Here is a 27601-nt window from a genome sequence, read left to right as displayed (position 1 = left end):
CTGTAGAGCTACTGCAGAAGAACTCCTCCTCTCACCTTACGGAGAAATGTGGAAAGAACTGGAATGTTTTTCCCTATTTCCCTTGAGGCAGAGCCACAGCTGCCTACCCCATTTGAAGTTTTCATCACAAGTGACAAGTGTTGGGTCACTAGGTCACTCAACCACAATTCCCTTCTCAGGTTCACTGCCAGAATTTATGCTCACCTGGCTATAAATGCCCCCAAAGTTAGAATTTCCCTTTTCTTGGGCATTTTCACAATTTTTCATTGTTAGCAAGACTTCTCTGTTGTGCCTCATTACATGTTGGAATTGACCTTTCTTCCTCACAGTGTTAGAAGGCCAGAATGCCCTCACTCTGTGGGTTGTGCAATCTATTGACTAGAGATAATGTCATCATGTAACTGCAGGTGAGAGGTCACGTGAGGTGGCCTGATGTCAGTGTTTATAACACACTCAAAGGTAGGGTGTGGGGAGAAGGTCGAGCCCCAGTTCTCTGCAGCTGAGAGAAGGGGGCCTCATCCCTCTGTTTGGTTTGCAGCATGGAAGCCAGCAGGACTTTCTCTGGCGCCTGGCCCGCGCCTACAGTGACATGTGTGAGCTTGCTGAGGAGGCAAGTGAGAAGAGGTCCTATGCCCTAAGTGGTAAGTGCTGACAGGTTCCTGGTGGGAAGGCCACTGACTGACTCTGAGGGTGGAGCCAGCCCATCAGCTTGGGGCCAGGGGAACCACCAAGATGCAGACTGTTGGTACAGCTGGGGCTCAACTACTCACTAGGGACAGACTGGCTCCCAGAGACCCCTGCTTCCTCCTGGAGACAGAGAGCAACCTCTGCTTCTCTGCATGGCATGGTGCTTGAGTCACATGGGTATACACGACTTTAGGAGTACAGTTGAACCTTGAACAACAGCGGTTTGAGCAGCACACGTCCACTTATATGTGGATTTTTTTTCAATCCACAGTCCACGGTTGGTTGGACCCAATTATAAATTACATGTGGATTTCTGACTGGGCAGAAGGCTGGTGCCCCGAACCCCCGCGTTGTTCAAGGTCAATTGTAGTTGTATCATATTAGCACAGTTCTCTGTTCTCATTCCTCAACTACAAAAGACACAACCTTTCTTAATCTGAGGAGGTTTTTTTGCTGTTGCTTAGGAATCTGGTTTCAGTTATGGAGCCTGTGGGGCAGGTGTTTAAGAATATAATGAGTGGAGTATGTTTGGTGAGTGCCCAGAAGGAGCAGTTTGGGAGAATACTGCTAGGTTAGAAGTCCCTGGGGTCTACTTAGCAATTCTGTTGTCAAAATCTGTACCTGGGGGTGTAGGGTGCATCTGACTTGTGCCAGGTTCAAGGCTTGTCCTTCTCTGTCATGAGGTCATTGAGAAACCTGGGACTTTAAAAAGAGACTGGTTTTATGGGGAAGGTGATGTGTCCTGCCTACCTACACACCCTTTGAGTCAGGCACCGTCAGTGGACTTCCAGATCTTGTGGTTCAGTTATCCAAAGTTAACTGCTTTCCTACTTTTATAAGTACAGTCCTGCAAAAAATTAAATCTTTGATAATGTAGAGTGACAGTACCTCAAGATCATTATTCTAAACAGTTATAGAATTCTGCCAATATAGAAAGGTCAGTTGAGTTGAATGTTTGATATAGATCTTCAAAAAAATCCCTGGAAGTTGTAACAAAAGGTGCTTGCTTAATTACTGTTTGCTTCTTTCTTTTCAAAACAGTTTCTGCTTCCCCTCTTAAATTTCAGGTGAGGATTCTGATCAGCCTTTGGGGCTGATTTTTGTACTCTTGATAGCAACAACCACCTTTCCTTTCCCTTTTGATCATCTCTGAGCACTAACAGCCAACATGAACCCTCCAGGTGGAGGTGGGGCAGTGATTAGAGGAGCTGCAAAGCCCGCACTGGTCTGGTCTGGCTTCCTGAGCACAGCACCTTGGACAAATCTGTTCCTCCTGGAGGTCAGAGGACTATGCAGCATCTCTGAAGGCTCTGCTCTGGGATTCTAGCTTTTTAGGACCAACCTTGCTGGACCTAAAGTTCTTCATTTTGTTCTTTCTCTAGAAGCTGGACCACCAGGAGGCAGTGGGAACTGGTTGCCTCATTCTTCACCGTTATTTTCCTAGTGAGATAGTGCTTTGAAGGGGGTGGAGAGAAGTCCCCTAAGAGAAAATGTCCCTCAGTGGTGGAGCCGTATGGTTCTTCTGCTTGGATAGGGGAATGTAGGGTTCTCATCTGCTCTCTTTAAATGTATTTGTTGCATATACAAAATTATACCATGATTACTATCACTTAAACATGAGGAAACATTTCAGAATAGCCAGCCTGTCACCTCAACCCATTACTTTTGTTCTGTCTTCCCTTCCAAGCCCTCACCATTTAAAAAAATTTTTTTAATTATTATTTTTAAATTTTATTAAAGTATAGTTAGTTGACTTACAATGTTTCAGATGTACAGCAAAGTGATTCAGTTATACATATATATACTTTTTCAGATTCTTTTCCATTATAGTTTATTACAAGATATTGAATATAGTTCCCTGTGCTATACAGTAGGTCCTTGTTTATTTAATATGTAGTAGTCTGTATCTGTTAGTCTCAAATTCCAAATTTATCCCTCCCCTCTTCTTTCCCCTTTGGTAACCAGTTTGTTTCCTATATGAGTCTGTTTCTGTTTTGTAAATAAGTTTATTTGTATCATTTTTTTACATTCCACATGAGTGATATATGATATTTGTCTTTCTCTTACTTCACTTAGTGTGATAATCTCTAGGTCTGTTCATGTTGCTACAGGTGGCATTATTTCATTCTTTTTTATGGAAGCCCTCTCTGTTCTAATCAGATTTCCCATCTTGCAGTGTTCTCTTTTCTGCAGTGTGTAGGCGTGATGGTCCTCATCTGAAGGGCTCCAGCTCCTTGACATCCTAGGGGACCCTTGTCAAGAGCCTGCATGTGTTTAGGCCTTGCTTTCTGTTAGTTTTGGTGCCTGGAAAACCTGGGGAAGAACTACATGAAACTCATCTTTGGTCAGATCCCAGTCCATTTGGCTCTGGTGAGGAGTTCTGGCCTAGAACATGATTAATGTTCCTAGATCATGGATCCTCTTGAGAATTTGGTTTGTTTGTTTTTTTAATGTTTATTTGTTTGGCTGCACTGGGTCTTCATTGCTGCACGCAGGCTTTCTCTAGTTGTGGCGAGTGGGGGCTACTCTTTGTTGTGGTGCACGGGCTCTAGGTGCGCAGGCTTCAGTAGTTGTGGCGCACAGGCTTAGTTGCTCCAAGGCATGTGGGATCTTAGTTCCCCGACCAGGGCTCGAACCCGTGTCCCCTGCATTGGCAAGCGGATTCTTAACAACTGCGCCACCAGGGAAGTCCCCCTCTAGAGAATTTGATCAAAGCTGTGGACCCTCTCCTCAATAAAACGCACATATACCTAAAATTATATACAACTTCAGTGGGATTCATGGACACCCTGAAGCCTATCCAGACCCCAAATCAAAAACTCTCCAGGGTAACGGTGTATTGGGGACAGTTTCTGATTGCTTTTGAGTCCTTTTATACTTGAAATGCTTCAAGCATATCAGGTGGGTATTATAAAAATAAGGGAGCTGGGGCAGCTGATGACGGATAGGGAGAGCAAGGTGAAGAAGTCATCCCTGAAAAGCTATTTGCAGCTCTTCATTCTGCTCAAGTGCGTAAGTATTTACAAGTCCCGTTTGGGTGGGGGTTGGTGAGCTAGAGCAGTCATTCTTCCCACAGCCTTTCCCGTGGAAGGGTGCATGGGAGCCCTTGTCAACTCTGGATCACCTCTGTCTTACAGGAAAAGAAGCAGCGGAGGCCGCTCTGGAGAAGGGGAATGAGAATGCTGAGTGTCACCAGTGGTAATAACACCCCGCAGGGTCCCAGGAAGAGCCAGCATGGGTTAGAGTGGAGGAGAGCCCTTCCGTTTCTCTGCCCTGTGGCCAAAGAGGCATTTGCCAGAGGCACCAGGAGAGGGAGCTCTGGCCTTTATTTTCATATGTCCCATCCTTCCCCAAGCTAGGGACCCAGGGGAGTTTGCTTTGGGAAGTGCCTTGGGGATGAGGCAAGGGGGAATAGTACAATTTTCTTTCTGTTGAAGCTTGGAGAAATGAGTAGCTTTGTTAGTCACCCCTGGCTACAAAACTTGTGGGTCCTTGGCTCCTCAGAGAGGCTGGGACATTGGCAGTTCCCCTCTCCCATACAAGCTCTTCATTCCCCTAGCTGCGATCCCTGGCTGGTGGTGGACTTTGGCTTCTTTGCTTGGCTCGCGTGAGGAAAAGTAGATGTGAGCTCACCCCCAGGAAGTTCAGCAGTCATTAATATTACAAAACCATCAGCCCTGTTTGTGGTCTGATGTGAGGCAAAGTTCTGCCAACCCGTGTGGGTCAGGGCCAACCTGTGTCCTGGGGGCGTGGTTCCAGCACCTCAGTTTTAGTGAAAATGTTCCTTTTCCACCTCCTTGCTTCCCATAACTCTGCCCTCAGATTGTGAGCTGGGAGAGGCTGTTTCTCCATCTGTTGCTGAAACTTTGTCTCTGCAGTGCCTCTTCTCAGACGCCAGGTCACTGTTTCGTGGGTGTCACAGGTGCTGTTTCCCTGTGGGCTCTCTTGGGGCTCCTGGGGTCCCAAGGATGGAAATGGACCTCATACTTTCTTAGCTTTTCCTGGGGAACAGCTGTTTGGACTAAACTGGAAATGAGCCTCTGGAAGTATCCGATACAAATACCCCCAGATATTTAGTGAGTACACAAAAAAGCAACTTGGGCCTTTAGACACTCATTTGTCAACTGTGCTTCTAGAAAGAATGCAGAGGGGATGGGGGTAATAAGACCTTTGTTTCTGAAGGCAGAAGATAGGAAGCTGGCTGCCTTTGTTCTCCTGGGAGGGAGGATGTAGAGGAGAGGGCTGAAATCGGAGGCCTTTTCTTCCTCTGCTTCTGTTGGTTCCCAAGCTAACATTAGAAATTCCTAGAGAATCCCATTCCCAGCTTCCCAATGATATACCTGTATACTTCCAAGGCTAATGAGACCTTCTTTAATGTCTGCTCAGGAGACAAAAAGCAGTGTACTCAGGTCTCTTATACTTTGATGCTGATTTTTAGATACCTGTTTATGTGTTTATGATAGCTATGGCTATACTCATTATGAGGGGAAATTTGGACTGAGACCTTGCCTAAATATTAAGAGAGTTTTATTGTGGAAGACCCACCTTTTTTGTACCTAGGGTACTTTGGAGAATTGTGAGCCTACCACTGTATCTGCTAAAGAATATGAATTGGGACCACAAGTCTGTGAAAAGAGGAATTATGTACAGATGGAAATGATATTTTCATCTCTGGATAAGGATGCAGGGGCCGTGCAATTGCCCATGGGTGGGAATCCCAATACTGGCAGGGACGGTACTCAGTCCTTGTCCCTGAGCTTGCTGCTGCTTCCCCCTAGGTATGCAGTGCTTTGTGGTCAGCTGGCTGAGCATGAGGGCATCCAGAGGCGCATCCAGAGTGGCTTTAGCTTCAAGGTGAGGAAAGGCTTCTCCTCCTTCCCTGGTGCTGGTCTAGTCCAGATTCCCTGCTCCGTCCTAGCTCCTTGCAAAGGTGTTCCTACAGCCTCTGTGACTTGCCTCTGTTCCCTTAGTAACTCTGCTATCTGATGTTAGCTTATATTTATATTTTCCCCTCAGGAGCATGTGGACAAAGCCATTGCTCTCAAGCCAGAAAACCCCATGGCATACTTTCTCCTTGGCAGGTGGTGCTACCAGGTGAGCTAAATTTCAGGGCTTGACATAAGGGCCCTAACTAACTGTCCTGAGACACTGATCACCTTGCAAGGAAGAGCAGGGTCCTCAGCCTGGTCTGGCTTATGTGTTATTTCCTCTAAGCGGTCACGTTAGTGGTGATTAGACCCAGTCCTATTTGGCCCTGTTTGCTTTCAGTACAGAACATTCAATGTTCCTAAAGATACTTACGTTTTTAGTCACACCTTGATCTTTTGGTGGCAGGTCTCTCACCTAAGCTGGCTAGAAAAAAAAACTGCGACAGCCTTGTGTGAAAGCCCTCTCGGTGCCACTGTGCAGGACGCCCTCCAGAGCTTCCTAAAGGTATTGGGGAAGGAAGGGAAGGGTGGACAGCAGCCAGAAAGGCCAGGGTGACCTTATTTTTCCTAAGGACATTATTAGAAGGGGTTTCTAGTAGAGGGCAGTTTTATGTGTGCCTGTTCTATGGGAAAATCAGAACCATCAGAAAAGCTTATAAAAAATATAGATTCACTGAATCAGTCTCCAGGTTGGGGACTGGAACTCTCTAATAAACTTTAGCCTGACTTGGACTTTGGAACACCTTACTGATATATGTTCTCCCTTCTCCAGGCTGAAGAACTACAGCCAGGATTTTCCAAAGCAGGAAGGATATATATTTCCAAGGTAAACTCACCTGCCTATTTCAACATAGATGAAAGTATGTGTGTTGATATTTCTAGGAACTCCTGAGTGCATACATATTCATCCCCTTCTAGTCTCCTGGTGGCATTTCTCCCAGGTTTTCACTGTTGTCTCTTCTCAGTGCTACAGAGAACTAGGGCAAAACCCTGAAGCTAAACAGTGGATGAAGTTGGCCCTGGAGCTGCCAAATGTCACTAAAGAGGTAATACTTAAGACCTTTACTAACACAGGGATCCTTCTCTGAGTCATTATGTGACCTTTTCAGGAAAGAATATCTTCCCTTGAGGTCTTATTTCCTCCCTTTGCATGTGGGCTGTTTCGTATACATCTCACCTAGGGGAGGAGACAGATTTCGTAGGTTCCAGGCTCTTCTGGGAAAGTAGGAAAAAGACTATGATAACAGCTTAGCAAGGAAGCAAAGGGCCCATTCTCAGGTACCAATGGTTTTGGAAATGTTGGCTTAGATTTTGAGTCCTAGTCTTATTCTCTTGTCTCCCTAGGATTCAGCTTTCCAGAAGGACCTGGAAGAATTGGAAGTAATTTTAGGAGAATAATCACATTTCAATGGCCTTCATGACTTGAGGGGGAAAAAAATCAAGTCTTTTTTCTCTCTCTTAGATTCTGCTTAGATCAGGAAACTGAGCAAGACTGGTTAAGGGAGTGTCCTGACTCCTAGGTCTGACTGCTACCTGCCACCATTCCCCAATTTCTTCTAGTCTACTGGTTAACTTATTCTAATCCGTTACCTAATCTGAAATTGGGGAAGTACTTGAGGCCCGGGTTTCTGTTACTCACTCTCTCCGTAAAGTGAATTCTTGAAAACTCAAGACTAGTATAACACCTGCCCTAGGGTACAGTGTGGGCAGAGCACTGAAGGCTGTCTTCCAACTGCTGGTGAGGTGGATGAAACTCCAAAGAGCTATAGGAACAAAACATAGAACTTCTACTCTCTAATCTTTTTCACTGATTAATATTCAACACCACAGTATATAGTCCTAAAATCACACCCTAACCTACCAGGATAAAAGGTCGGGGAGTCCATGGGTATTGCCTCTTCTCAACCTATCGTGTGGATTGTAACTGTATTCCTGGGCCGAGGGGCTGGACCACTTGACTTCCAGAGTCCTGGAAGCTTTTGGAACGACAGCAGTGCATAAGGCTTATGAGCCTGTGAAAATGATGATCTGAGGAGTTGCCTGGAATATATTTTGGTACAAACCTGAAATAAACCAAATTTAACTAGATGTGATTATAATCCCCTTTCTATGTTTATTTGTTATCAGCTCCTTATTCTTGCTTGACACTTCCATAACTGTTTTCTACTATGAGGCTATTGCAGACAAGTAGAAAAACAGTACCACATAGTTTAGAATAAGCTCTCTGGTTAATAATACTTCCAGAGAAAATTTTAGTTAAATGTAAAACACAAGAAGAGCTTACTTTTAGCCTAACAAGGCCTAGTCCAACTAAGCAGGTGTTCCCTGACCCTCTCAGGGCCAATAGCACAAAGCCTAATCCCATCTGAAAAGAAAATCCTCCCTACAAGAAAAATTGAGACAAGTTTTTAGGTCAAGGTCACTTAAATACTTTATAGGACTAAAAGACAGATGGAGGTGCTTTTATTTAAGAACCAAGCTTCCATTCCAGAATCTGTTACTGTGGCTTTATTATTTCATCCCAGGTTTGTTCTGTAATGTAGAAATGAAAGAAGGCCTAGGAGGTACTCTGTTCTATAAAGTCAGGGAACAGAACTTTTTAAAACAAAGTTGCATTAAATTGTGTCTTCCTATCTCCCTATATATAGTAGGATCAACACAGGCAACAGCAGAGAGTTGCACTGCCTCTCCTCCTAATACTAGCCGAGAGGCCCTTTGAAATTGGAAGAGTTGGTTAGAACCCATCCTGAGTAGAAGTCTGAAGAGGAAGGAGTATCTCAAACCCCTGAAGTAGAATAATCTGGGCAAGAACCAGCCCTATACAATACAAAACTTCTTAAAGAATAAAAACAAACAAAGGCCACAGGAAAGCCATGGTGTAGCCATCTTGTGAGATCTTCTATTAGGTTAAAGGAGTATAAAATGAATCATCTGAATGTGGGACTTCCCTTTTAAATTTTCAATTTTAAAGCAATAGAAACTGATCACCCTACCCAGAGCCAAAACTATATTATGAAAGCCCTATCCTGAAATATTCAGCTTGTACCAGAATAACGCCTATAAACAGCACATTCACTACAAATAACTACTTTATTAGCAGTCCCACATTGAATCTACTTACTTGAAGACCTTCTGAAATGTTTAAGATTCCAGAACTATCTTGAATTGCTCTTAGCATTAAAAAAGAGTAGATGGTGAAGGGCTGGTAGCCCAGCAGGCCTACTCAATACCCCTTATCTAAAAAAACATTCTTATATAAGCTAATTCAGACACACAAACTTTACCTGCTTCTGATTTAAGAGTTTTACTGACTGACAGAGAAAAAAAAACCTGTGAGGAGACCCACTCCCTTTGCCACATAGCTCAGGCATTTTTTCCCCAACATTATTCAGACAGCGAGAGAAGTCAGGTCTCTCCAGTTTTAGTTAGTTCTTAGAGACATAAGATTGGCCAATAGCAGTTAGTCCTGAGTCAACCCCAAGGCACTATGATGTCAAAGGTACTTCATACCTACACCCCCAAACCAAAGAATTCACATAGAGATTAATATACTCTAGAAGGAATAAACATTTCAGATCAGCTTGTGACTACTGACCTGTCTCGTGTTTACACCATAAGAAAAGCCGATATAATAGCTGTTTTCCTGGAAGCCTTTTCCTGGCAGTCACAACAGGAAGAGGCCTGTGAAGAACCTCAGGGAGCAGTCCTCTCCATTAGGCTGCAGCACTTAAGGTTTATCACAGGAAGAAAAACGATTCAGTCCTTGGCATCTCCTACTCCATCCGCATTGATGGCAAACATAGCTTCAGCTTCAGGAAGACAAGGAGAGTCATAGATTTTGCAGATTCTGGTTTCCCCTCTTCCTTTTCTCAGGTACAGTCTGGGACAAAGACACAGACCAAAGCACCAAAGTTATTATAATTAAAAAATTCGATTCCTGACTATGGTAGGTCTAAAAATTTTTTAGACATGTATACTTCCTAGAAGGACTTTGGGGATCTTTTTGTATTCCTTAGGGCAGGGGTCCCCAACCCCCGGGCCGTGGACCAGTACCGGTCTGCAGCCTGTTAGGAACTGGGCCGCACAGCAGGAGGTGAGCAGAGGGCGAGTGAGCGAAGCTTCATCTGCTGCTCCCCATCGCTTGCATTACCGCCTGAACCATCCATCCTGGCCACCCCCCCACTACCCCCACTCTTGTCTGTGGAAAAATCGTCTTCCACAAAATTGGTCCCTGGTGCCATAAAGGTTGGGGACCACTGCCTTAGGGCACTTCCAATCCAGAGGAATGCATTTCTGCTCACTCCCTGCCCCGCAGTGGATTTCCCATATTGAAACCTTTATAAAAATAATGAGAGACATCAGTTGCTCATATTTATTCTTCCACATATGAGAGCTTTTAATTCCTTTATGAACTAAAAGCAAACACCTGTTCTAACCAGAGCATGACAGTTAGGTTAAGCAAGGGCTCCTGTGTCTAATTACACAACAGCAGCAGTTAACAAGGTTCAAATGGAAATGTTATCTTCATGTCTATTGCACAGTTAATATGACACTCCATGATGAAGCCATCTCTCCCATCACTTTACCTTGTTGTTGAGGCATGAGCAATGATATTTCCTCCAATAGGTTTTTTAGGATCTGCAGCAAACATGGCTGCTCCATCCACTTGGGCTACCACCTGGTTGGTGATTACCACTGCTACACCAAACTGACAGGGAAAGGATAAATGTCATTTTTTTGTGGTCAGACATTCCAAGAGACTTACTGCTGCCACCCCTATCCCCCACAAAGCAATGAATGATTAAAGTCTCTATATCTAACTGATATCTTGATGATACCAGGCCCTGGTATCCTGGCCTCCCAGCAAGGCTACTAGAATTCATGGCCCCTGAAAGTAGGCATTCTCTGTCCCTACCCCACAACTTACCTCATCAGCAAGTCGCAGAAGCATCCGCAGAAACCTGGCCAAGTGCATCTGCCTGGCTGAAAGCTCACCTCGACCCGAATAGTCTGTTCTGTAGAGGGCGGTGGCACTGTCTACAATTAGCAGTGCATACCTACAGGGAACACGGATTCTCTGAAGCCTGTTTCTAGCCCATGTCAGATTCTGCTCTTTCCCACTACCCTGAAATTTTATATTTATAGTTATATATTATTTATTTATACAGCATCCATTTCTGAATAACCCTATAACAAAGTAAAAAATTCCAACAAGTTCAGGTGGATTATAGCTTCATATTTTAAAAGTGACTTGACCTAAATGACAGCAAGAGTGGCAAAATAGGAACTAAAACTTAAATCTCCCCATATCTAATTCAAGCTACTATCTAATTGGCCATAGCCTGTACAAGATTCAGGGTAAGGGCTCTGGGAACATATTCAGTATCTTCTATTGCCCACATACCTGGACTCTACCATCATGGCTGATGCTTGATAAAGGAGCTGGGTCTGGTGGTCTGTGTTGAACCCTCGAGCATATGCTACATTATCCAGGACATCACTGCCAGAGAGGCCATATCTAGAAGAAAGAACATTTTGAGGCTGCACACAGAACCAAGGCAGATGAGAAATTCATCTCTAACAACGAAATTACCTGGATGGGTAGGTAAGAAATGATAGTAAGAAGGCTAAAGAATATAATTCCCTTTCTATTAGGAAGCCCAGGGAAACTATAAAGAGATGACAGCAACTGCTTTAGAGTAGATCTACCTGGCAGGACTTCAGAATAAATCAAATCTATTCTTTGAGGACTCCTGAACTAGAATGAGAAATTTCCAAATACAAGGAAACAATGGTCTCCTGGAAAAACAAAGGGCAGCATGACAGAATTAGGACTGAAACAAAAACAATGATCACTCAAAGATCAATTAAAAAAATATATAAACTGTTGTTGTATAGGAATAAAACCTTCTAAGCTCAAAAACCTTCTAAGGACTCAATACTGTAAGAGGTTTAAGAGAAATAAGTATATTTCATCTATTCTCCCCTTTTTTCTTGCTAGTAACTAGTTACAGTTATAGAATATGTGACATGTATCTAGTATGGTTAAATAAGTGATACCTTAATTCATCTTATACCTCAATAATGATTTTTCTTCCCTTTGCATTTAAAAATACTTCCTATTTTCTTAGAAAAATCTGTATTTTCTCACCTTTGTAACTGCCACCTAAGACATGAATACTCAAGGTGGTCCAAGAAAGACAACTTCTCATTAAATGTATGCTAATGGGACCCCATTTCTTCAAAGGTAGTTTGATTTATCCATCTGTCAAGACAACTAAATACCTGCACTTTTATAAGAGCTTCCCTGTACCTCTCAAATAGACGTGATTCTCCCTCTTCTGCACTTCCAGAAAACTTGATTTAGGCTTTTCTATGGCACTTGTGAGGAGCTGCCTGCCATTCTTTGACTAGACAACAAATTACTTGAGGGAAAAGACTAGGCCTTTCCAACTAGCACATTTTTTTTTATACCTAGTACATTCTGAATAAATGTTGCTGAATACAGCTTTTATCTATAACCCAAACCAAAAGAGAATTATATATCATCACTTTAACTCAAGTAATATTTTCATATTAATGTTACCTAAAATCACTATAGTCCAAAAGTATAATACTGACTCCCTTATGTAACAGTTCAAAAGATAATCTGTTTAAACAAAATCAGTGTGCTATAATTCCTTGAGAACCAAAAACTTCTATGCTTAAGATTTTATCAGTCTTTTAAAAGTAGTCTATTCTATGTAGATTCTGATCATTACAAAAGCATACACTGTGTCAAACCTATTTTTCTGAGACTTAGCTTCAGTAAATAGTTTTCCTCTCATTTTTCCTACCCAAAAGAATAGAAAAACAAAAGAATGTTCTAGCACTTGAAATAACACTGCAATAAGCTGAACCTCGATATCAGGAGATCCCACTCTATCCAACTGAATTTTCCACATCTTATGATGAATTGATTCATCATATTAGGCACATGCAGTCTTTGCACTTTCCTAGACATTTCACCAGCTATTCTTCACCATTATCAACAGAAATGGAAGTTTAGCTCTTGTATTAAGTGGATTGATGATGATGAATTTGTTGAGTCTGGGCATGGAGATAAGAAAATGAAGTGAAGATAGAGTTTTACCTTGGGATCCTGACCAAATGGGAATAAGGAGATAAAATTTTCTTTATTTAAATCATGACTATAAGACAGAAAAAAAGACTGAAGAGGCCTAAGTACTGTACTGCACAAGTCTTCTAGTCTTGCCTCAAGAAACATTGATATAATCTACTATCAGGAACGGAGATTATCTTTTGCTGTCAGAATATGGAAGATTTACTAGAAAAACAAAGAGTCATCCTGGCTTTTCTCTCAACAGAGTTCACAAAGACGACTATTGGGATCTCTGTGCTTACATTCCTGAAGCAGCACATAGAACTTTCAATTCCCACAACTTGGAAAAAGTTGGTTGGAAATAAGCAACTTCTCTTAGTGTTTCCAGAACTTCCTCAGGATAAGAATACTCTGTTAAAAAAATTAAATTCCTAGGTCTAAACCAGACATAATGAATCACAATGTTGAGGGAAGAGTTGTGATAATTTGCATATTTAACAAACACCTGGCACATGAAAAGATGCTCAATATCACTAATCACAAGGGAAATGCAAATTAAAACCACAATGAGCTATATTACCTCACACCTGTCAGAATGGCTATTCTCAAAAAGAAAACAAATAGGACTTCCCTGGTGGCCCAGTGGTTTAGAGTCTGCCTGCCAATGCAGGGGACACCGGTTCGAGTCCTGGTCCAGGAAAACCCCACATGCCACGGAGCAACTAAGCCCGTGTGCCGCAACTACTGAGCCCACGAGCCACAACTGCTGAAGCCTGCGTGCCTAGAGCCCGTGCTTGGCAACAAGAGAAGCCACTGCAGAGAAGAGTAGCCCCCCACGCGCCGCAACTGGAGAAAGCCTGTGTGCAGCAGCGAAGACCGAATGCAGCCAAAAATTTAAAAAATAAATTAAAAAAAAAATCACTTGAGGTGTTTTTTTTTTTTTTTTGGCTGCGTTGGGTCTTCCTTGCCGCGTGCAGGCTTTCTCTAGTTGCGGCGCGTGGGGAGCTACTCTTCTCTGCAGTACGCAGGCTTCTCATTGCAGTGGCTTCTCTTGTTGCCGAGCACGGGCTCCAGCAGTTGTGGCTCGTGGGCTCTAGAGCGCAGGCTCAGTAGTTGTGGCGCACGGGCTTGGTTGCTACGGGGCATGTGGGATCTTCCTGGACCAGGGCTCAAACCGGTGTCCCCTGAATTGGCAGGTGGATTCTTAACCACTGTGCCACCAGGGAAGCCCCCTCAGGTGATTCTTAACATACAAGTTTGAAAAACAGCTGTACTGCCTCAAGGGGGTTCTGGCATTCTCTCTTTCATAGTACTTAAAAGAACATTCAAAAAAGGTAGGGACACTGTAGCTAGCAATTGTGGCCATGGTTCTCAAACTTTAGCAAGCATCCCAATCACATGGAGAGCTTGTTAAAACAGATTGCTGGGGACTTCCCTGGTGGTCCAGTGGTTAAGACTCTGCACTTCCACTGCAGGGGGCATGGGTTCAATCCGTGGTTGGGGAACTAAGATCGGCATGCCGTGCATCATGGCCAGAAAAAAACAAAACAAAAAACCAAAACCAGATTGCTGGACCCTATCCTCAGAGTCTCTTGATTGTTTCTAATTCAATAGATCTGGAGTGGAATCAGAGGATTTGCATTTCGAACAATTTCTCAGGTGATGCTAATGCAGCTATACTGAGGACTAGTCTTAGACCCCCTGAGCTAGTCACCTGAATGTGGGTTAATATTCTTCAATAGGCATGGCAAAACTTAATCAGTGAGGGTTGTTCTCTTGTGAAAGGAAATTAGGTATTAACTATCTTGAGGAGGCCCTGTCCTGTAACTTTCTCAGAAATATAAATTTAAATGCAATGTACATAAACAGAAATTCAGTTATAAAAATTTTTCCTGATAGGTAGAAGTGATTGAAATGATTAATGAAATTTCTATTTAAACATTTTTCTTTCAGTTGACAAAAACAGCCATAAACATGGCTCCAATTAATAAGTATTAATTCACTAACAAATACTGAATGCTCTGTTCGAGGGCTAGGGGATACAGCAGCAAGTGATCAAAACAAAGTCCCAGTCCTCATAGCCAACATTCTACCGTCTCATATATCCTATCTGAACACCCATTTATATTACTGGACAAAACCTTAATGACTTTATCCCAAAGAACTCTTCAACTAATAAAACAGCATACTTAAAAATTAAAAGTGTGATCTCTGTAGAAAACCAAAAACAACTTGGGGAGGGAAGATACGTTTTAGTATACTCATCTTCAGAAAACTAAGATCAGGTCGCAAGAAAGTAATTCTTTCTTCTTGACAGGGATTTTGTAAGCAGAAGCAAAGAGCTACAATTACTGTTCCGACCTAATTTTATGCCTCAGTGGTGTACATTCGATGACTTGGATTCCTCAAATTGTAAACTGGGAAAGAGAATTTGGTTATAATTATAAACGAATTAGAAAAGAAAATTCTCCTCAACTTAGCCACGCAGGTTCCAATGTGAATCTGACATCTCAACATGCAATTAAATTCCATTTAATCACTAGGTTTCAGTAAAATGTGTGGTAGGGGTCAAATGATCACATTTGACCCTAGACAAGGGAAAATTAAGAAAAACAATTTTGAGAGTTTATTTGAAAGCTATATTAGGGGATGTAGAAAAATGAACAAATTCTTTACCAGCTTTTCTGAGGAATAATTTATATACCATAAAATTGACCTGTTTTAAGTGTAAAATTCAATGACTTTCATAATTCAGTTTTAGAACATTTCCATTGCTCAGAAAGATTTCTCAAGTCTATATGCAGTTACTTTCTGTTTCTACTCCCTGTCCCAGGCAACCACAAATCTACTGTCTCTCTAGATTTTTTTTCTATTTTTGGGCCTTGCCTCGTGGCATGCAGGATCTTAGTTCCCCGAGCAGGGATCGAACTCATGCCCCCTACAGTGGAAGCACGAAGTCCTAACCACTGGACTGCCAGGGAATTCCCGCTACAGATTTTCTTTCTGGAAATTTCATATAAATGGAATCATATGTGGTCTTTTATGTCTAGCTTCTATCATTTAGCATGTTTTTTGAGGGTCATCCATGCTGTAACAAGTATCAGTACTTCATTCCTTTTAATTGTTAAATAGTGGTCTATTGTATGGATCAACCAGATTTTATTCGTTCAGTGGATGGACAATTGGGTTGTTTCCAGGTTTTGGCTACTATAACAATACTATAAACATCCACAAACAAGTCTCTGTGTGGACATGTTTTCATATCTCTTGGGTACATAACCAGAGTGAAATTGCTGGGCTATATGACAAATATATGTTTAACTGCCACATTGTTTTCTTCCAAAGTGACTGCACAATTTTACATTCTCACCAGCAATGTATTAGGGTTCCAGTTTCTTCACATCCTCCCTGACACTTGTTACTATCTTTTTCATTACAGCCATCCTACTGGTGGTATCTCACTGTGGTTTTAATTTGCATTTCCTCTTGACTAATAATGTTGAGCATCTCTTCATGTGCTTATTGGCCATTTTACATCTGCTTTGGAGAAATGTCTATACAACTCCTTTGCCCATTTCTTAATTGGGGTGTCTTACTGCTGGGTTGTGAGAGTTCTTTATATATTCTTGATACTAGAACCTTATCAGATATATGATTTGCAAATATTTTCTCACATTCTTTGGGTTGTCTTTTTATTTTCTTGATAGTGCTCTTTGAAGCACAGAAGTTTCAAATTTTGATTAAATGAAAACTGACTCTGTATTATCGTTTTTTTCTTTCATAGACTATGCTTTCTGGTGTTGTATCTAAGAAAACTTTGCCTACTTCAAGGTCACAAAGATTTTCTGTTTTTTTCCTAAAAGTTTTATAATTTTAGCTAAATATAGGACTATCATTCTTTAAAAATATATATATATACAGTAAATATACATAACAAAATTTACCATTTTAATCTTTTTAAAGTGTACAGTCCAATGGCAGTAAGTACATTCCCGTTGTTGTGCAACCATCACTACCATCCATGTCCAGAATTTTTTCACCATCCCAAACTGAAACTCTGTACCCATTAAACAATAACCCCCCATTCTTCTCACCCCTGCCCCTAGCAACCACCATTCCACTTTCTGTCTTTATGAATTTGACTCTAAGTACCTCATACAGGAGGAATCATACATTTGTCCTTTTGCAACTGGCTTATTTCACTTAGGATAATGTTTTCAAGGTTCATCCATGCTGTAGCATACTGTGAGCATTTCCTTCCATTTTGAGAATAACTTTCCATTGTATGTATATAGGACATTTAGTTTATCCATTCAACTGTTGATGGATACTTGGGTTGTTTCTACCTTTTGACTGTTGTGAACAGGGCTGCCATGAATACTGGTGTGTAACTATCTGAGTCCCTGCTTTCAATTCTTTTGAGTATATACCCAGAGGTGGAATTCCTGAATCATATTGTAATTCTACGTTTAATTTTCTGAGGAATCACCAGAATGGTATCCATTTTTAGTTAACTTTCACGTATAGTGTAAGGTAAGGGTCTAAATTTATCTTTTTTGCATGTGGATATCCAACTACATTAGCACCATTTATTAAAAAGACTATTATTTCCTCCACTAAATTGTCTTTCACCTTTGTCAAAAATCAAGTGACTATAAGTGAAACAGTTTCTTTTTTTCTTACAAATTTATTTATTTATTTGGCTGTGTTGGGTCTTCATTGCTGAACACGGGCTTTCTCTAGTTGCAGCGAGCGGGGGCTACTCTTCGTTGTGGTGTGCTGGCTTCTCACTGCGGTGGCTTCTCTTGTTGCGGAGCACACGCTCTAGGTGCGTGGGCTTCAGTAGTTGTGGGTCACGGGCTCCAGAGCGCAGGCTCAGTGGTTGTGGTGCATGGGCTTAGTTGCTCCGTGGCATGTGGGATCTTCCCAGACCAGGGATCGAACCCGTGTCCCCTGCACTGGCAGTCAGATTCTCAACCACTGTGCCACCAGGGAAGTCCCGAAACAGTTTATTTCTGAACTCTCAATTCTGTTCCATTGATCCATATGTCTATCCTTATGGCAGCACCACACTGTCTTGATTACTGTTGTTTATAGTAAGTTTTAAAATTGGGAAGACTGAGACCTCCAATTTTGTTCTTTTTTTCCTCCCAAGAATGTTTTGGCTATTCTGGGTCCTTGACATTTCCATATTAATTTATAATCACCTTGTCAATTTCAGCAAAAAGTCTTGGTGAATTTCAATAGGCATTGTGTTGAACTTATAGATCAATTTGAGGGTAGTTTTTTTTTTTTTTTTTTTTTTCCCCCGCACCTTGGCTTGCAGGATCTCAGTTCCCCGACCAGGGACTGAACCTGGGCCACAGCAGTGAAAGCCCAGAATCCTAACCACTAGGCAGCCAGGGAACTCCCTTACCATTTTAATAATATTGCATCTTCCAATCCATGAATGTGGAATGTTTCTCTATGCAGATCTTCAATTTCTCTCAGCAATGTTAGTTTTCAGTGTTAGTCCTTTTTTTTTTTTTTAAAATATTTATTTTGGCTATTCCGGGTCTTAGTTGCAGCATGCAAGATCTAGTTCCCCAACCAGGGATCGAACCCGGGCCCCCTGCACTGGGAGCATGGGGTCTTACCCACTGGACCACCAGGGAAGTCCCTAGTGTACAAGTCTTGAACTTCTGTTAAGTTTATTACTAAGTATTTTATTCTTTTTGACACTATTGTGAATGGAATTATTTTCTTAATTCTTGAATTGTTCATTTATAGTATACAGAAGTACAATGGATTTTTCATATTGAGATTGCATCCTGCGACAAACTAATTTAGTTCTAGCAGTTTTTTGTGTGTAGTTTCCTAAGGATTCTCTACATACAGTATCATATCATTGGTGAATAAAGATAGTTTACATCTTCCATTCCAATCTGGATGCCTTTTAGTTCATTTTCTTGCCTGACTGCACTGGCTAGGATCTACAGTACAATGTGGAACATAAGTAGTGAGAGTGGAGATCCTTGCCTTATTTCCAATCTTACGGAGAAAATATTCAGATTTTTACCATTAAAATGATGCTAGCTGTAGGTTTTTTGTAGATGCTCTTTATCAGGGCATCTGATAAATGTTCTATCCATTATTGAAAGTGAGGCATTAGTCCCCAGTGATTATGCTTGAATTGTCTATTTCACCCTTCAATTATATCAATTTGTGTTTAACATATCTTGGGGCTCTATTAGGTCTGTATATGTTTACATTTGTTATATCTTCCTGATGAACTGACCTTTTAGTTCTAAAACGTTCCTCTTTGCCTCTGATTTTTTTTTTTTGTCTTAAAGTCTATTTTGTCTGATATTAGTACAGCCACTCCAGCCCTCTTATGGTTACTGTTTGCATGCAATATCTTTTTTCCATCCTTTTAGTTTCAACCTATTTGTGTCTTTGAATCTAAGTGGTTCTCTGGAAGGCAGCATATAGTTGGATCTTGTTTTTTATCCAGTCTGACAGCAACTCATAGATTTTTGACTAAAGAAGCATGTTTTTCTCTAAGGAAGGTTATTCTTTTGAAACACACATATGACTTTGGGATACAGAGCAATAAGAGAGAAGAAGAGACACCCTTCAGCCAGACTAACCCTGGCAATCACTACAGTGACATATGGAGCCATATTTCTCTCATCTGATCCAGTAACCTACCTCTCAGCCACTGCTAGCAGCCGTTCTGGCCTAAAGGTACCCTCGGTGTCAATGTACATGGCCTTTCCTTCACCTCCACCTCGGTCAATGGGAAGCTAGAGAGAAAAAGAACAGTGGAAATGACACTGTACTTCTAATATAACTGACCAACTTCCTCATGATGGGTCTATAATTCCTCCCACCCCCAATAAAGCAAAAGGAAAAAACACTTTAAAGTGACAATCAGAGGTAGGGAGGAGGCATTCACTTCTGATACTTCTGATAGAAATAGCAGATATGAAGCTCATTGTGTCCCATAACATGTGAGGCTAGAGTCTAGCCAGAGTTGGAGTGCTTGGAAATATAGACCAAAGTAGGTGACAAAATTCTTTTTTTTAAATAAAAACTTCTAATTTTTTTTTTTTGAATTCTATGACTGTATACCAACACACGACCAATCAATTATCTCAAGACAACAAACATTTGGAAGATCATTTACTTAGCTTTAATAAGTAAGAGACCCTGATCCAATACCCAATTAATTTTAGCATATGCAGACCACACTTACACTTCACTTTATTGAGCAGAGTTCATTCCTTAGGGTTGCTAAAGGAGACTGGAAATACCCCAGGGGCATCCCCTAGCATGTCTACAGTATGAGCAAGAAAGAATAAAAAGGTGTTTGCTCCAATTGTACACACAGATGTTAAAAATCAACAAAAGCAGAAAAGGAAGAATACAAAGAGTTTTAAAAAAGGAAAGAAAATGGAGGAATGCCATGAAAACTGTCTTATGAGCTCCTCAGGGAAATCTGTTTCAGGCTACCTATCCCACGCCAGACACCCTGAGTTCTACAGATTTTAAGCGAATGCTGCTAAAGTGTAGTTTCCACCCTTGAAATCTACTTTGGAGCCTAATACACCTTTAAATTCTGAGGAAAATCCCTCAGGACAGTTTACATTAAGTGCCTGGTAGCGCCAAAATTTTCTTTTCCTATTTCTGAGAAAATGTATTTTTTCAAAATTACAAAAGTACTACATGCTTGTATTAAAAATTCAAACAATATAGAAAAAAGTAAAAAATTGAAAGTTCTTCTTGATCACTCCCATCTCCCACAGGAGTCCTCTTCCAGATCACTTTCTATACATTTTCATACAAACACTTTTTATATGTGATTCTGCCACTTGCTATGTGAACCTGAGAATATTAATTCTCAGTTTCTACATTTTCTGTAAAATGTAGATAAAATCTCCCTATGGCACTGTTTTGAAGATTAGATAATTCATGTAAACTGTTTAGCACAGTGCCTGACATACAGAATGTACTTGGAAGACTTATGATATCCTCCACCTCTTAGGGCACTGATTTTAGCATATACTCAATTACAGAAGGCTTTGTTAATTTGGACAGGGGGAAATGATTACATTATCATTATGCAGGTTGGCAGATAAAAATCTTTCAAATCTTAGGAATCCATGAAAGGAGCAAAGGATATGTATATAGCAAAAGAGGGTCTTGATAGAGGAAATGTTTAAAACCACTGGCCAAGAGGACAGACAGCAGCAGCTGCCTCAGTCTGGGGGGAGGAGAAAATCTTCACATTCAGGGGGCTAAGTCCCCAGGAATTAAGATGAATGAAGTTCTCCCTTCTCTCACTTTCTTGTATCTTTAGTGCTAGCATGAGAGGGAGTTCTTTTCCAGCTAAATAGACCTCCTTGGGCAGAAGGGAGGCCATGAGTGGCTGGGCATGGCATTGGTAGGCCGACTGACAGCAGAGAAGTGGACATGGTCCCAGGGTATTGCTGGGCCAGTCACAAGGGGATGGACTATATGCTCTGCACCCCACTGCATTTCATCTCCTCCACCTCACCCTCCCAGTGCCACTTCAGCCATCTTGTGTTATTGGGCTGGGACACCACCAAAGTAGCTATTTTTAATACCTGCTTAGTACCATAATTTAACTCTTCTTCCTATTTTGTAGTGATGCAAGTTTTGAACTTTCACCATTTTATAATGCTATGGTGTAAATTCTTTACACATTTATTCTTGACTATATGTGAAAAGTTCTGTAAGACACATTTTCTGTCAAGGGCATGTGCATTTAAAATTGGTACTTATGTTAAACTGTCTTCTCAGAATTTTAAAATTATTCTAGAACTTTGAACAAGCATGGGCTATTCATTTTTGTAACCTAAGTATGGCTCCCAACTTTATATAACTTCACTATTAGACAGAGATCTAATACATAGTGGGGTTTCGCTTCATTAAGTTGAGAAAACCTGAAAAAATGTGAGGTGATAATGTTTAGATTTAAATAGTAATCTAACATCCTCTCTATACCTCTGGTTCCAGCTCTTAGGCTGGTGACATGTAATCCTTTCTATTATTAATGAATTAGAATTGTTTTTCTCTGAAAAAAATATCAAAGATCCGTAGTTATTCAGCCAACTGTGAATGTTCAGTTATTTTTATAGAGAGGATATGTTTATTTTAGAATTTTGCTTCAGTTTATTAATAGGCATTATCTGACAACTTAATAAACATTTCCAATATAGGAGTCTGTTTGTACAACTTAAGAGCATCAGTGTGAGAGGCTGAGTTGCCATGGCAACTATATTGTGTACTGTACTTTAAATATTTATTCCACATAAATCCCTGTCAAAACAACATGGGGTGGGGGCTGGCTTCCCTGGTGGTGCAGTGGTTAAGAATCCACCTGCCAACGCAGGGGACACAGGTTCAAGCCCTGGTCCGGGAAGATCCCACATGCCGCGGAGCAACTAAGCCCATGGGCCACAACTACTGAGCCTGCGCTCTAGAGCCCGCGAGCCACAACTACTGAAGCCCGCGCCTAGAGCCCGTGCTCCACAACAAGAGAAGCCACCGCAATGAGAAGCCTGCGCACTGCAACGAAGAGTAGCCCCCGCTCAACACAACTAGAGAAAGCCTGCGCGCAGCAACGAAGACCCAATGCAGCCAAAAATAAAATAAATATGACAAATAAATTAAAAAAAAATAAGATTAAAAAAACACAAAACAACATGGGGAAATCATTTCTATTTAAAAAGGTCACATATCATGTCAAATGACCCATGTCTGGGTGTTATTTTAAACACTCCTATTTCCCTTTAGCTAACAATTTTCTAATGGTGCTTTGGGCAATAAGCTATAGCTTCTACAGCTTACTATACCACTCTTCCTCTTCTCATTGCTTCCCCTCTTATCCTAAAAGTTCTCCTATCCCCCTAACTCTTTTTCTACTAGGAGTTATGTATGAGATGGAGCCAACATGGCTTAGGTCTACTTGATACTGGAATCCTAACGTGACTGTCATATGGTGACATTTTGGTTGCAATGAAAAGATCAGTAGAGCAACTGAGGAGAGAAACACAATTAAAATGACAAGTGAGAAAGGAAAATGATGAGAAAAACAGGAGACCATCAAGTTGGGCCTCTAGCTATTAGATAAACTTTTATTCATGAAGAACCAAAATATTTTCCTATCTCAAGAAATGGCGGGACTTCCCTAGTGGTCCAGTGGGTAAGACTCAGCGCTCCCAATGGAAGGAGCCCAGCTGCGATCCCTGGTCAGGGAACTAGATCCTGCATGCATGCTGCAACTAAGAGTTCACATGCTGCAACTAAGACCTGGTACAGCCTAAATAAATAAATAAATATTGAAAGAAAGAAAGAAAGAAATGGCATTCACCACTTCAAGACAGAAGTATTGACTGATGGGCATATCTGTAACATGAAAAAATGAGGAGACAGATTTTCTTGGGTAACTTCAGAAAATCAGTCTCATAATATTAGCCTCTGCAGATATATGTGTTTCACTAAAATGTGAACCCTACCCAAGACACAGGATCCTAACAAAATCCATATTTTTTTATGGCACATACCACCTTTAACTATAGCACTGCATTACAATGATGTAATAAACATTTTTTATAAAGTGCTTTTTAAATACAGAATGAATTATGAAGGACAGTTCATAACTTGTTTTATAAGGGAAAAATACACAAAAGAGAACAATTTATATTTGATGTTTAAATTTATAAATGAGTTCCAACAATGACTGTTATTTTGTTGAGATGATAAGAACTCACACTGAATGGAAAGATACTAGGAAGCCCCCTCTGTCAATAATGATAAAAGGAGGCAGTTTTCCTTTCAGTTATTCTCCAGCTCCATCAGTAAGTTTGCCCATGGGAGAAGTGAGTATAATCTACCTAGATTCAAATACAGATAGTCCCTAACTTAACTATGGCTCGACTTACAATCTTTCAACTTTACCATGGTGCGACAGTGATACAAATTCAGTAGAAACCATACTTCAAAATTTGAATTTCCATCTTTTCCCAGGCTAGCGATATGCTCTACAATACTTTCATGATGCTGGGCAGCAGCAGTGTGCTGTGCTCAGTCAGCTGCCTGAGCCGAAGGGTAAACAGCTGGTACACTTACAACCATTCTGTTTTTCACTTTCAGTACAGTATTCAATAAACTACATATGAGATATTCAATACTTTATTATAAAATAGGCTTTGTATTAGATGATTTTGCCCAACTGTAGGCTAATGTAAGTGCTCTGAGCATGTTTAAGGTAGGCTGGGCTAAGTTACAATGTTCAGTAGGTTAGGTGTATTAAATGCATTTGTGACCTATGACTTTCAACTTACGATGGGTTTATCAGGATGTTACCCCATCGTATGTCAAGGAAGATCTGTAATGCCATTTTGTTCAAAACACCTCAAACCCACCATCTCTAATTTTGAACTCATCTTTCCATAAAACTGTCTCTCTCTCTGAAATCCTTTTTAGAGTTTACCAAAGTAATACATTGTTGGGCTGAGGGGTATTTTTTATTGTCATCTGCAGCAACATGGATGGACCTGGAGATTATCACACTAAGTGAAATAAGTCAGAAAGAGAAAGACATACCATATGATATCACTTACATGTGGAACCTAAAATATGACACAAATGAACCTATCTATGAAACAGAAATAGACTCACAGTCATAGAGAAGCAACTTCTGGTTGCTGGAGGCGGGGGGCGATGGAGGGATGGCGGGGGGAGATGGATTGGGAGTTTAGGATTAGCAGATGCAAACTATTATATATAGAATGGATAAACAACAAGGTCCTATTGTATAGCACAGGGAACTACATTCAGTACCCTGTGATAGGGACTTCCCTGGTGGTCCAGTGGTAAAGAATCCACCTTCCAATGAAGGGGACATGGGTTCGATCCTTGGTCAGGGAACTAAGATCCCACATGCCGCGGGGCAACTAAGCCCGCCTGCCACAACTACTGAGCTAGCGTGCCTCAATGAGAGAGCCCATGTGCCGCAAACTACAGAACCCATGTGCGCCCTGGAGCCCACGCACCACAACTAGAGAGAAGCCCGCGCACCGCAACGAAAGATCCCGCATGCCTCAATGAAGAGATCCCATGTGCCGCAACTAAGACCCGACACAGCCAAAAAGAAAAAGAAAATAAAAATGAATAATAAATACATAAATAAATATTAAAAAAAGAATATCCTGTGATAAACCATAATGGAAAAGAATATGAAAAAGAATGTATATATTAGTATAATTGAATCACTTTGCTATACAGCAGAAATTAACAAAACATTGTAAATCAACTATACTTCATAAAATCAATTTTTAAAAAAAGGTAGGTGGGTTTTATAGTTTTGATGTGAAGAACAGGTTAGGTCATTTGGCTAAGAGTGAGGGCTGAAGAGAAGCATGAAGGTTTGAGAAGAAAGAACAAAGTATGAGATAACTGTCCTACTGAGTGGGAAAAAGTTTGCCTGAATTCAACCTTTTTCAGAGGAGAAACTCAGTAGGTCTGCCAAGCAGTATTGAATGTTAACTTAAAGTCTGTCATCTTGAATTTAAAGTGATGCCCATCACCTTTATGTTAGGATTTTTCTCCAGTATGATCAGCTACTTGGGAACAGGCACTGAAAAGACAGATAGGGTTTATCTAGGAATGGCATCTCTTCAGATGGGGGATGTAAATCTGAGGGTATCTGTAAAGGAATGACTTTAATGAAGAATCATTTAATGATGAATCATACAATATAAACTAGTGAAGAGGGCAGGTGAAGCCAGGGGAAGCCTAGTGGTTGGTAAGAAAGTATATGAAATTAATAATCTGAAAGTTTCTACGCTGTGGAAGTTTTGCAGTAGCAGTCTATCTTCTAACTAGCTATAGTATTCTTTTTTTTTCTTTTTTGGCCAAGCCACGTGGCATGCAGGATCTTAGTTCCCCAACCAGGAATCGAACCTTGCAGTGGAAGCGCAGAGTCTTAACCACTGGATGGCCCGGGAAGTTCCCCTACATATAGCATTCTTGAAAACAGAGAAAGTGCATTTTTTGTCCATGCTAACAGATGCTTGCTAATAACAGGAATCAACATATTCTTGCTGATCTGATTAGTTAGAGCCCCAACATCTCACCTGGCATGTTACAGCCAACGTATGACAGATCTGGGTCTTCCCAGTTCGGAATTCTCCAAACATCTCTGTGATGGATCCAGTCTCAATTCCTCCTAATAGAAGAGCAATAAGAAACACCTCTTAGCACAATACAAATATTTAGAAACAATAATCATAGAAATGTCCTAGGGGGACTTCCCTGGTGGCGCAGTGGTCAAGAATCCACCTGCCAGTGCAGGGGACATGGGTTTGATCCCTGGTCCGGGAAGATCCCATATGCTGCAGAGCAACTAAGCCCGTGCGCCACAGCTACTAAACCTGCACTCTAGAGCCCACAAACCACAACTACTGAGCCTGCGTGCCACAACTACTGAAGCCCATGTGCCTAGAGCAGATGCTCCGCAACAACAGAAGCCACCGCAATGAGAAGTCCATGTACCGCAATGAAGAGTAGCCCCCGCTCACCGTAACTAGAGAAAGTCCACATGCAGCAGTGAAGACTCAACGCAGCCAAAAATAAATAAATAAATAAACTTATATTTATTAAAAAAAGAAATGTCCTAGGAGCTCATTAGAAAGATGTTTACATAATTTAGAAACCCAATTTTCAACAAGCAGTAATTTTAAAAATATTTATTTTGAAATAATTCTAGATTCATAGAAAATTTCAAAGAAATGTAGAGAGGGCCCGTGAATTCTTCATCCGGTCTCCCCCAATGTTAACGTTTTACATAACTATAATACAGTATCAATATCAGAAAACTGACATGGATACAATCCACAGAAGTTATTCAGATTTCTCCAGGTATATATGCACTCATTTGTGTGTGTGTAATTCTATGCAATTTTATCACATCTGTAGCTTCATTTCACTATCACCACAATCAATATACAGAACTATGCCATCACAAGTCAATAAGCAGTCATTAAAAAAAATAAATTATAAATAATATCTAATGTTTACCAAATGTCTCTTGTGTATCTGGCATTGTGCTACGTATTTATATATATATCAATTCTTTTAATTCCAATAACTTATAAGGTAGGAAGTCTTTTTTTTAAATAAATTTATTTATTTATGGCTGTATTGGGTCTTCGTTGCTGCGCGCGGGCTTTCTCTAGTTGTGGCGAGCAGGGGCTACTCTTCGTTGTGGTGCACGGGCTTCTCATTGCAGTGGCTTCTCTTGTTGTGGAGCACGGGATCTAGGCGCGCGGGCTCAGTAGTTGTGCCTCGTGGGCTCTAGAGCGCAGGCTCAGTAGTTGTGGCCCACGGGCTTAGTTGCTCCGCGGCATGTGGGATCTTCCTGGACCAGGGTTTGAACCCATGTCCTCTACATTGCCAGGCGGATTCTTAACCACTGTGCCACCAGGGAAGTCCCGGTAGGGAGTCTTTTTGTCCTCATTATGAAGATAAAAAAACCGAGGCATAGAACACAATAAGTAGTTTGCACCACGTAATACAGCCAGTAAATGCTGAGAGGGGGAACAGAAGAGAAAGCAAACGCTCAAATTTGAGTGTGATTCCTGAACCCATGCTATTTTGTGCCCTAAAAAAAAAGGAAACTTGAATGATCGAATATTTGGGGAAGCAACAAGGACCAAATCTAACTTTGCAAAAATTTAGGACAGCAGTGCTTTCAAAAGTTCAAAAACTTTACAGCTTTCCATAAAGTCCTGAAGATTATTGTGCACTACAATGTATTGATACTACAATGTAGTATTCAAGCATGGAGTGTTTTAACCAGTCATCAGATTTTCTA

The 27601-nt window shown here is 41.0% G+C and overlaps 2 protein-coding genes across 5 annotated transcripts in view; one reads left to right on the top strand and one right to left on the bottom strand.

Moving 5' to 3' along the window:
• The window catches only part of RMDN3 (regulator of microtubule dynamics 3), a 31116-nt gene extending 23413 nt beyond the window's left edge, over nucleotides 1-7703 (top strand). For both annotated transcript variants that reach the window (XM_082449352.1, XM_082449353.1), the window contains exons 6-13: nucleotides 539-641; nucleotides 3825-3885; nucleotides 5466-5541; nucleotides 5704-5781; nucleotides 6022-6120; nucleotides 6388-6441; nucleotides 6581-6661; nucleotides 6960-7703. In XM_082449352.1, the coding sequence (XP_082305478.1) occupies nucleotides 539-641; nucleotides 3825-3885; nucleotides 5466-5541; nucleotides 5704-5781; nucleotides 6022-6120; nucleotides 6388-6441; nucleotides 6581-6661; nucleotides 6960-7013 (606 nt within the window). In that variant the 3' untranslated portion in view covers nucleotides 7014-7703. The remainder of the gene's footprint in view (nucleotides 1-538; nucleotides 642-3824; nucleotides 3886-5465; nucleotides 5542-5703; nucleotides 5782-6021; nucleotides 6121-6387; nucleotides 6442-6580; nucleotides 6662-6959) is intronic.
• Nucleotides 7704-7851: 148 nt separating this feature from the next.
• Nucleotides 7852-27601, bottom strand: part of RAD51 (RAD51 recombinase) — a 36525-nt gene continuing 16775 nt past the window's right edge. For all 3 annotated transcript variants that reach the window (XM_082449369.1, XM_082449368.1, XM_082449370.1), the window contains exons 5-10: nucleotides 25863-25954; nucleotides 19408-19502; nucleotides 11020-11133; nucleotides 10543-10672; nucleotides 10202-10323; nucleotides 7852-9495 (exon numbers count right to left, since the gene is read on the bottom strand). In XM_082449369.1, coding sequence (XP_082305495.1) covers nucleotides 9372-9495; nucleotides 10202-10323; nucleotides 10543-10672; nucleotides 11020-11133; nucleotides 19408-19502; nucleotides 25863-25954 — 677 coding nt within the window. In that variant the 3' untranslated portion in view covers nucleotides 7852-9371. The remainder of the gene's footprint in view (nucleotides 9496-10201; nucleotides 10324-10542; nucleotides 10673-11019; nucleotides 11134-19407; nucleotides 19503-25862; nucleotides 25955-27601) is intronic.

The sequence above is a fragment of the Balaenoptera physalus genome (genome assembly GCF_965194825.1).
Source record: "Balaenoptera physalus genome assembly, chromosome: 2".
Lineage (NCBI taxonomy): Eukaryota > Metazoa > Chordata > Mammalia > Artiodactyla > Balaenopteridae > Balaenoptera > Balaenoptera physalus.
The sequence above is the reverse complement of the archived record's forward strand: the minus strand, read 5'-3'. Positions and strand labels throughout refer to the sequence as shown.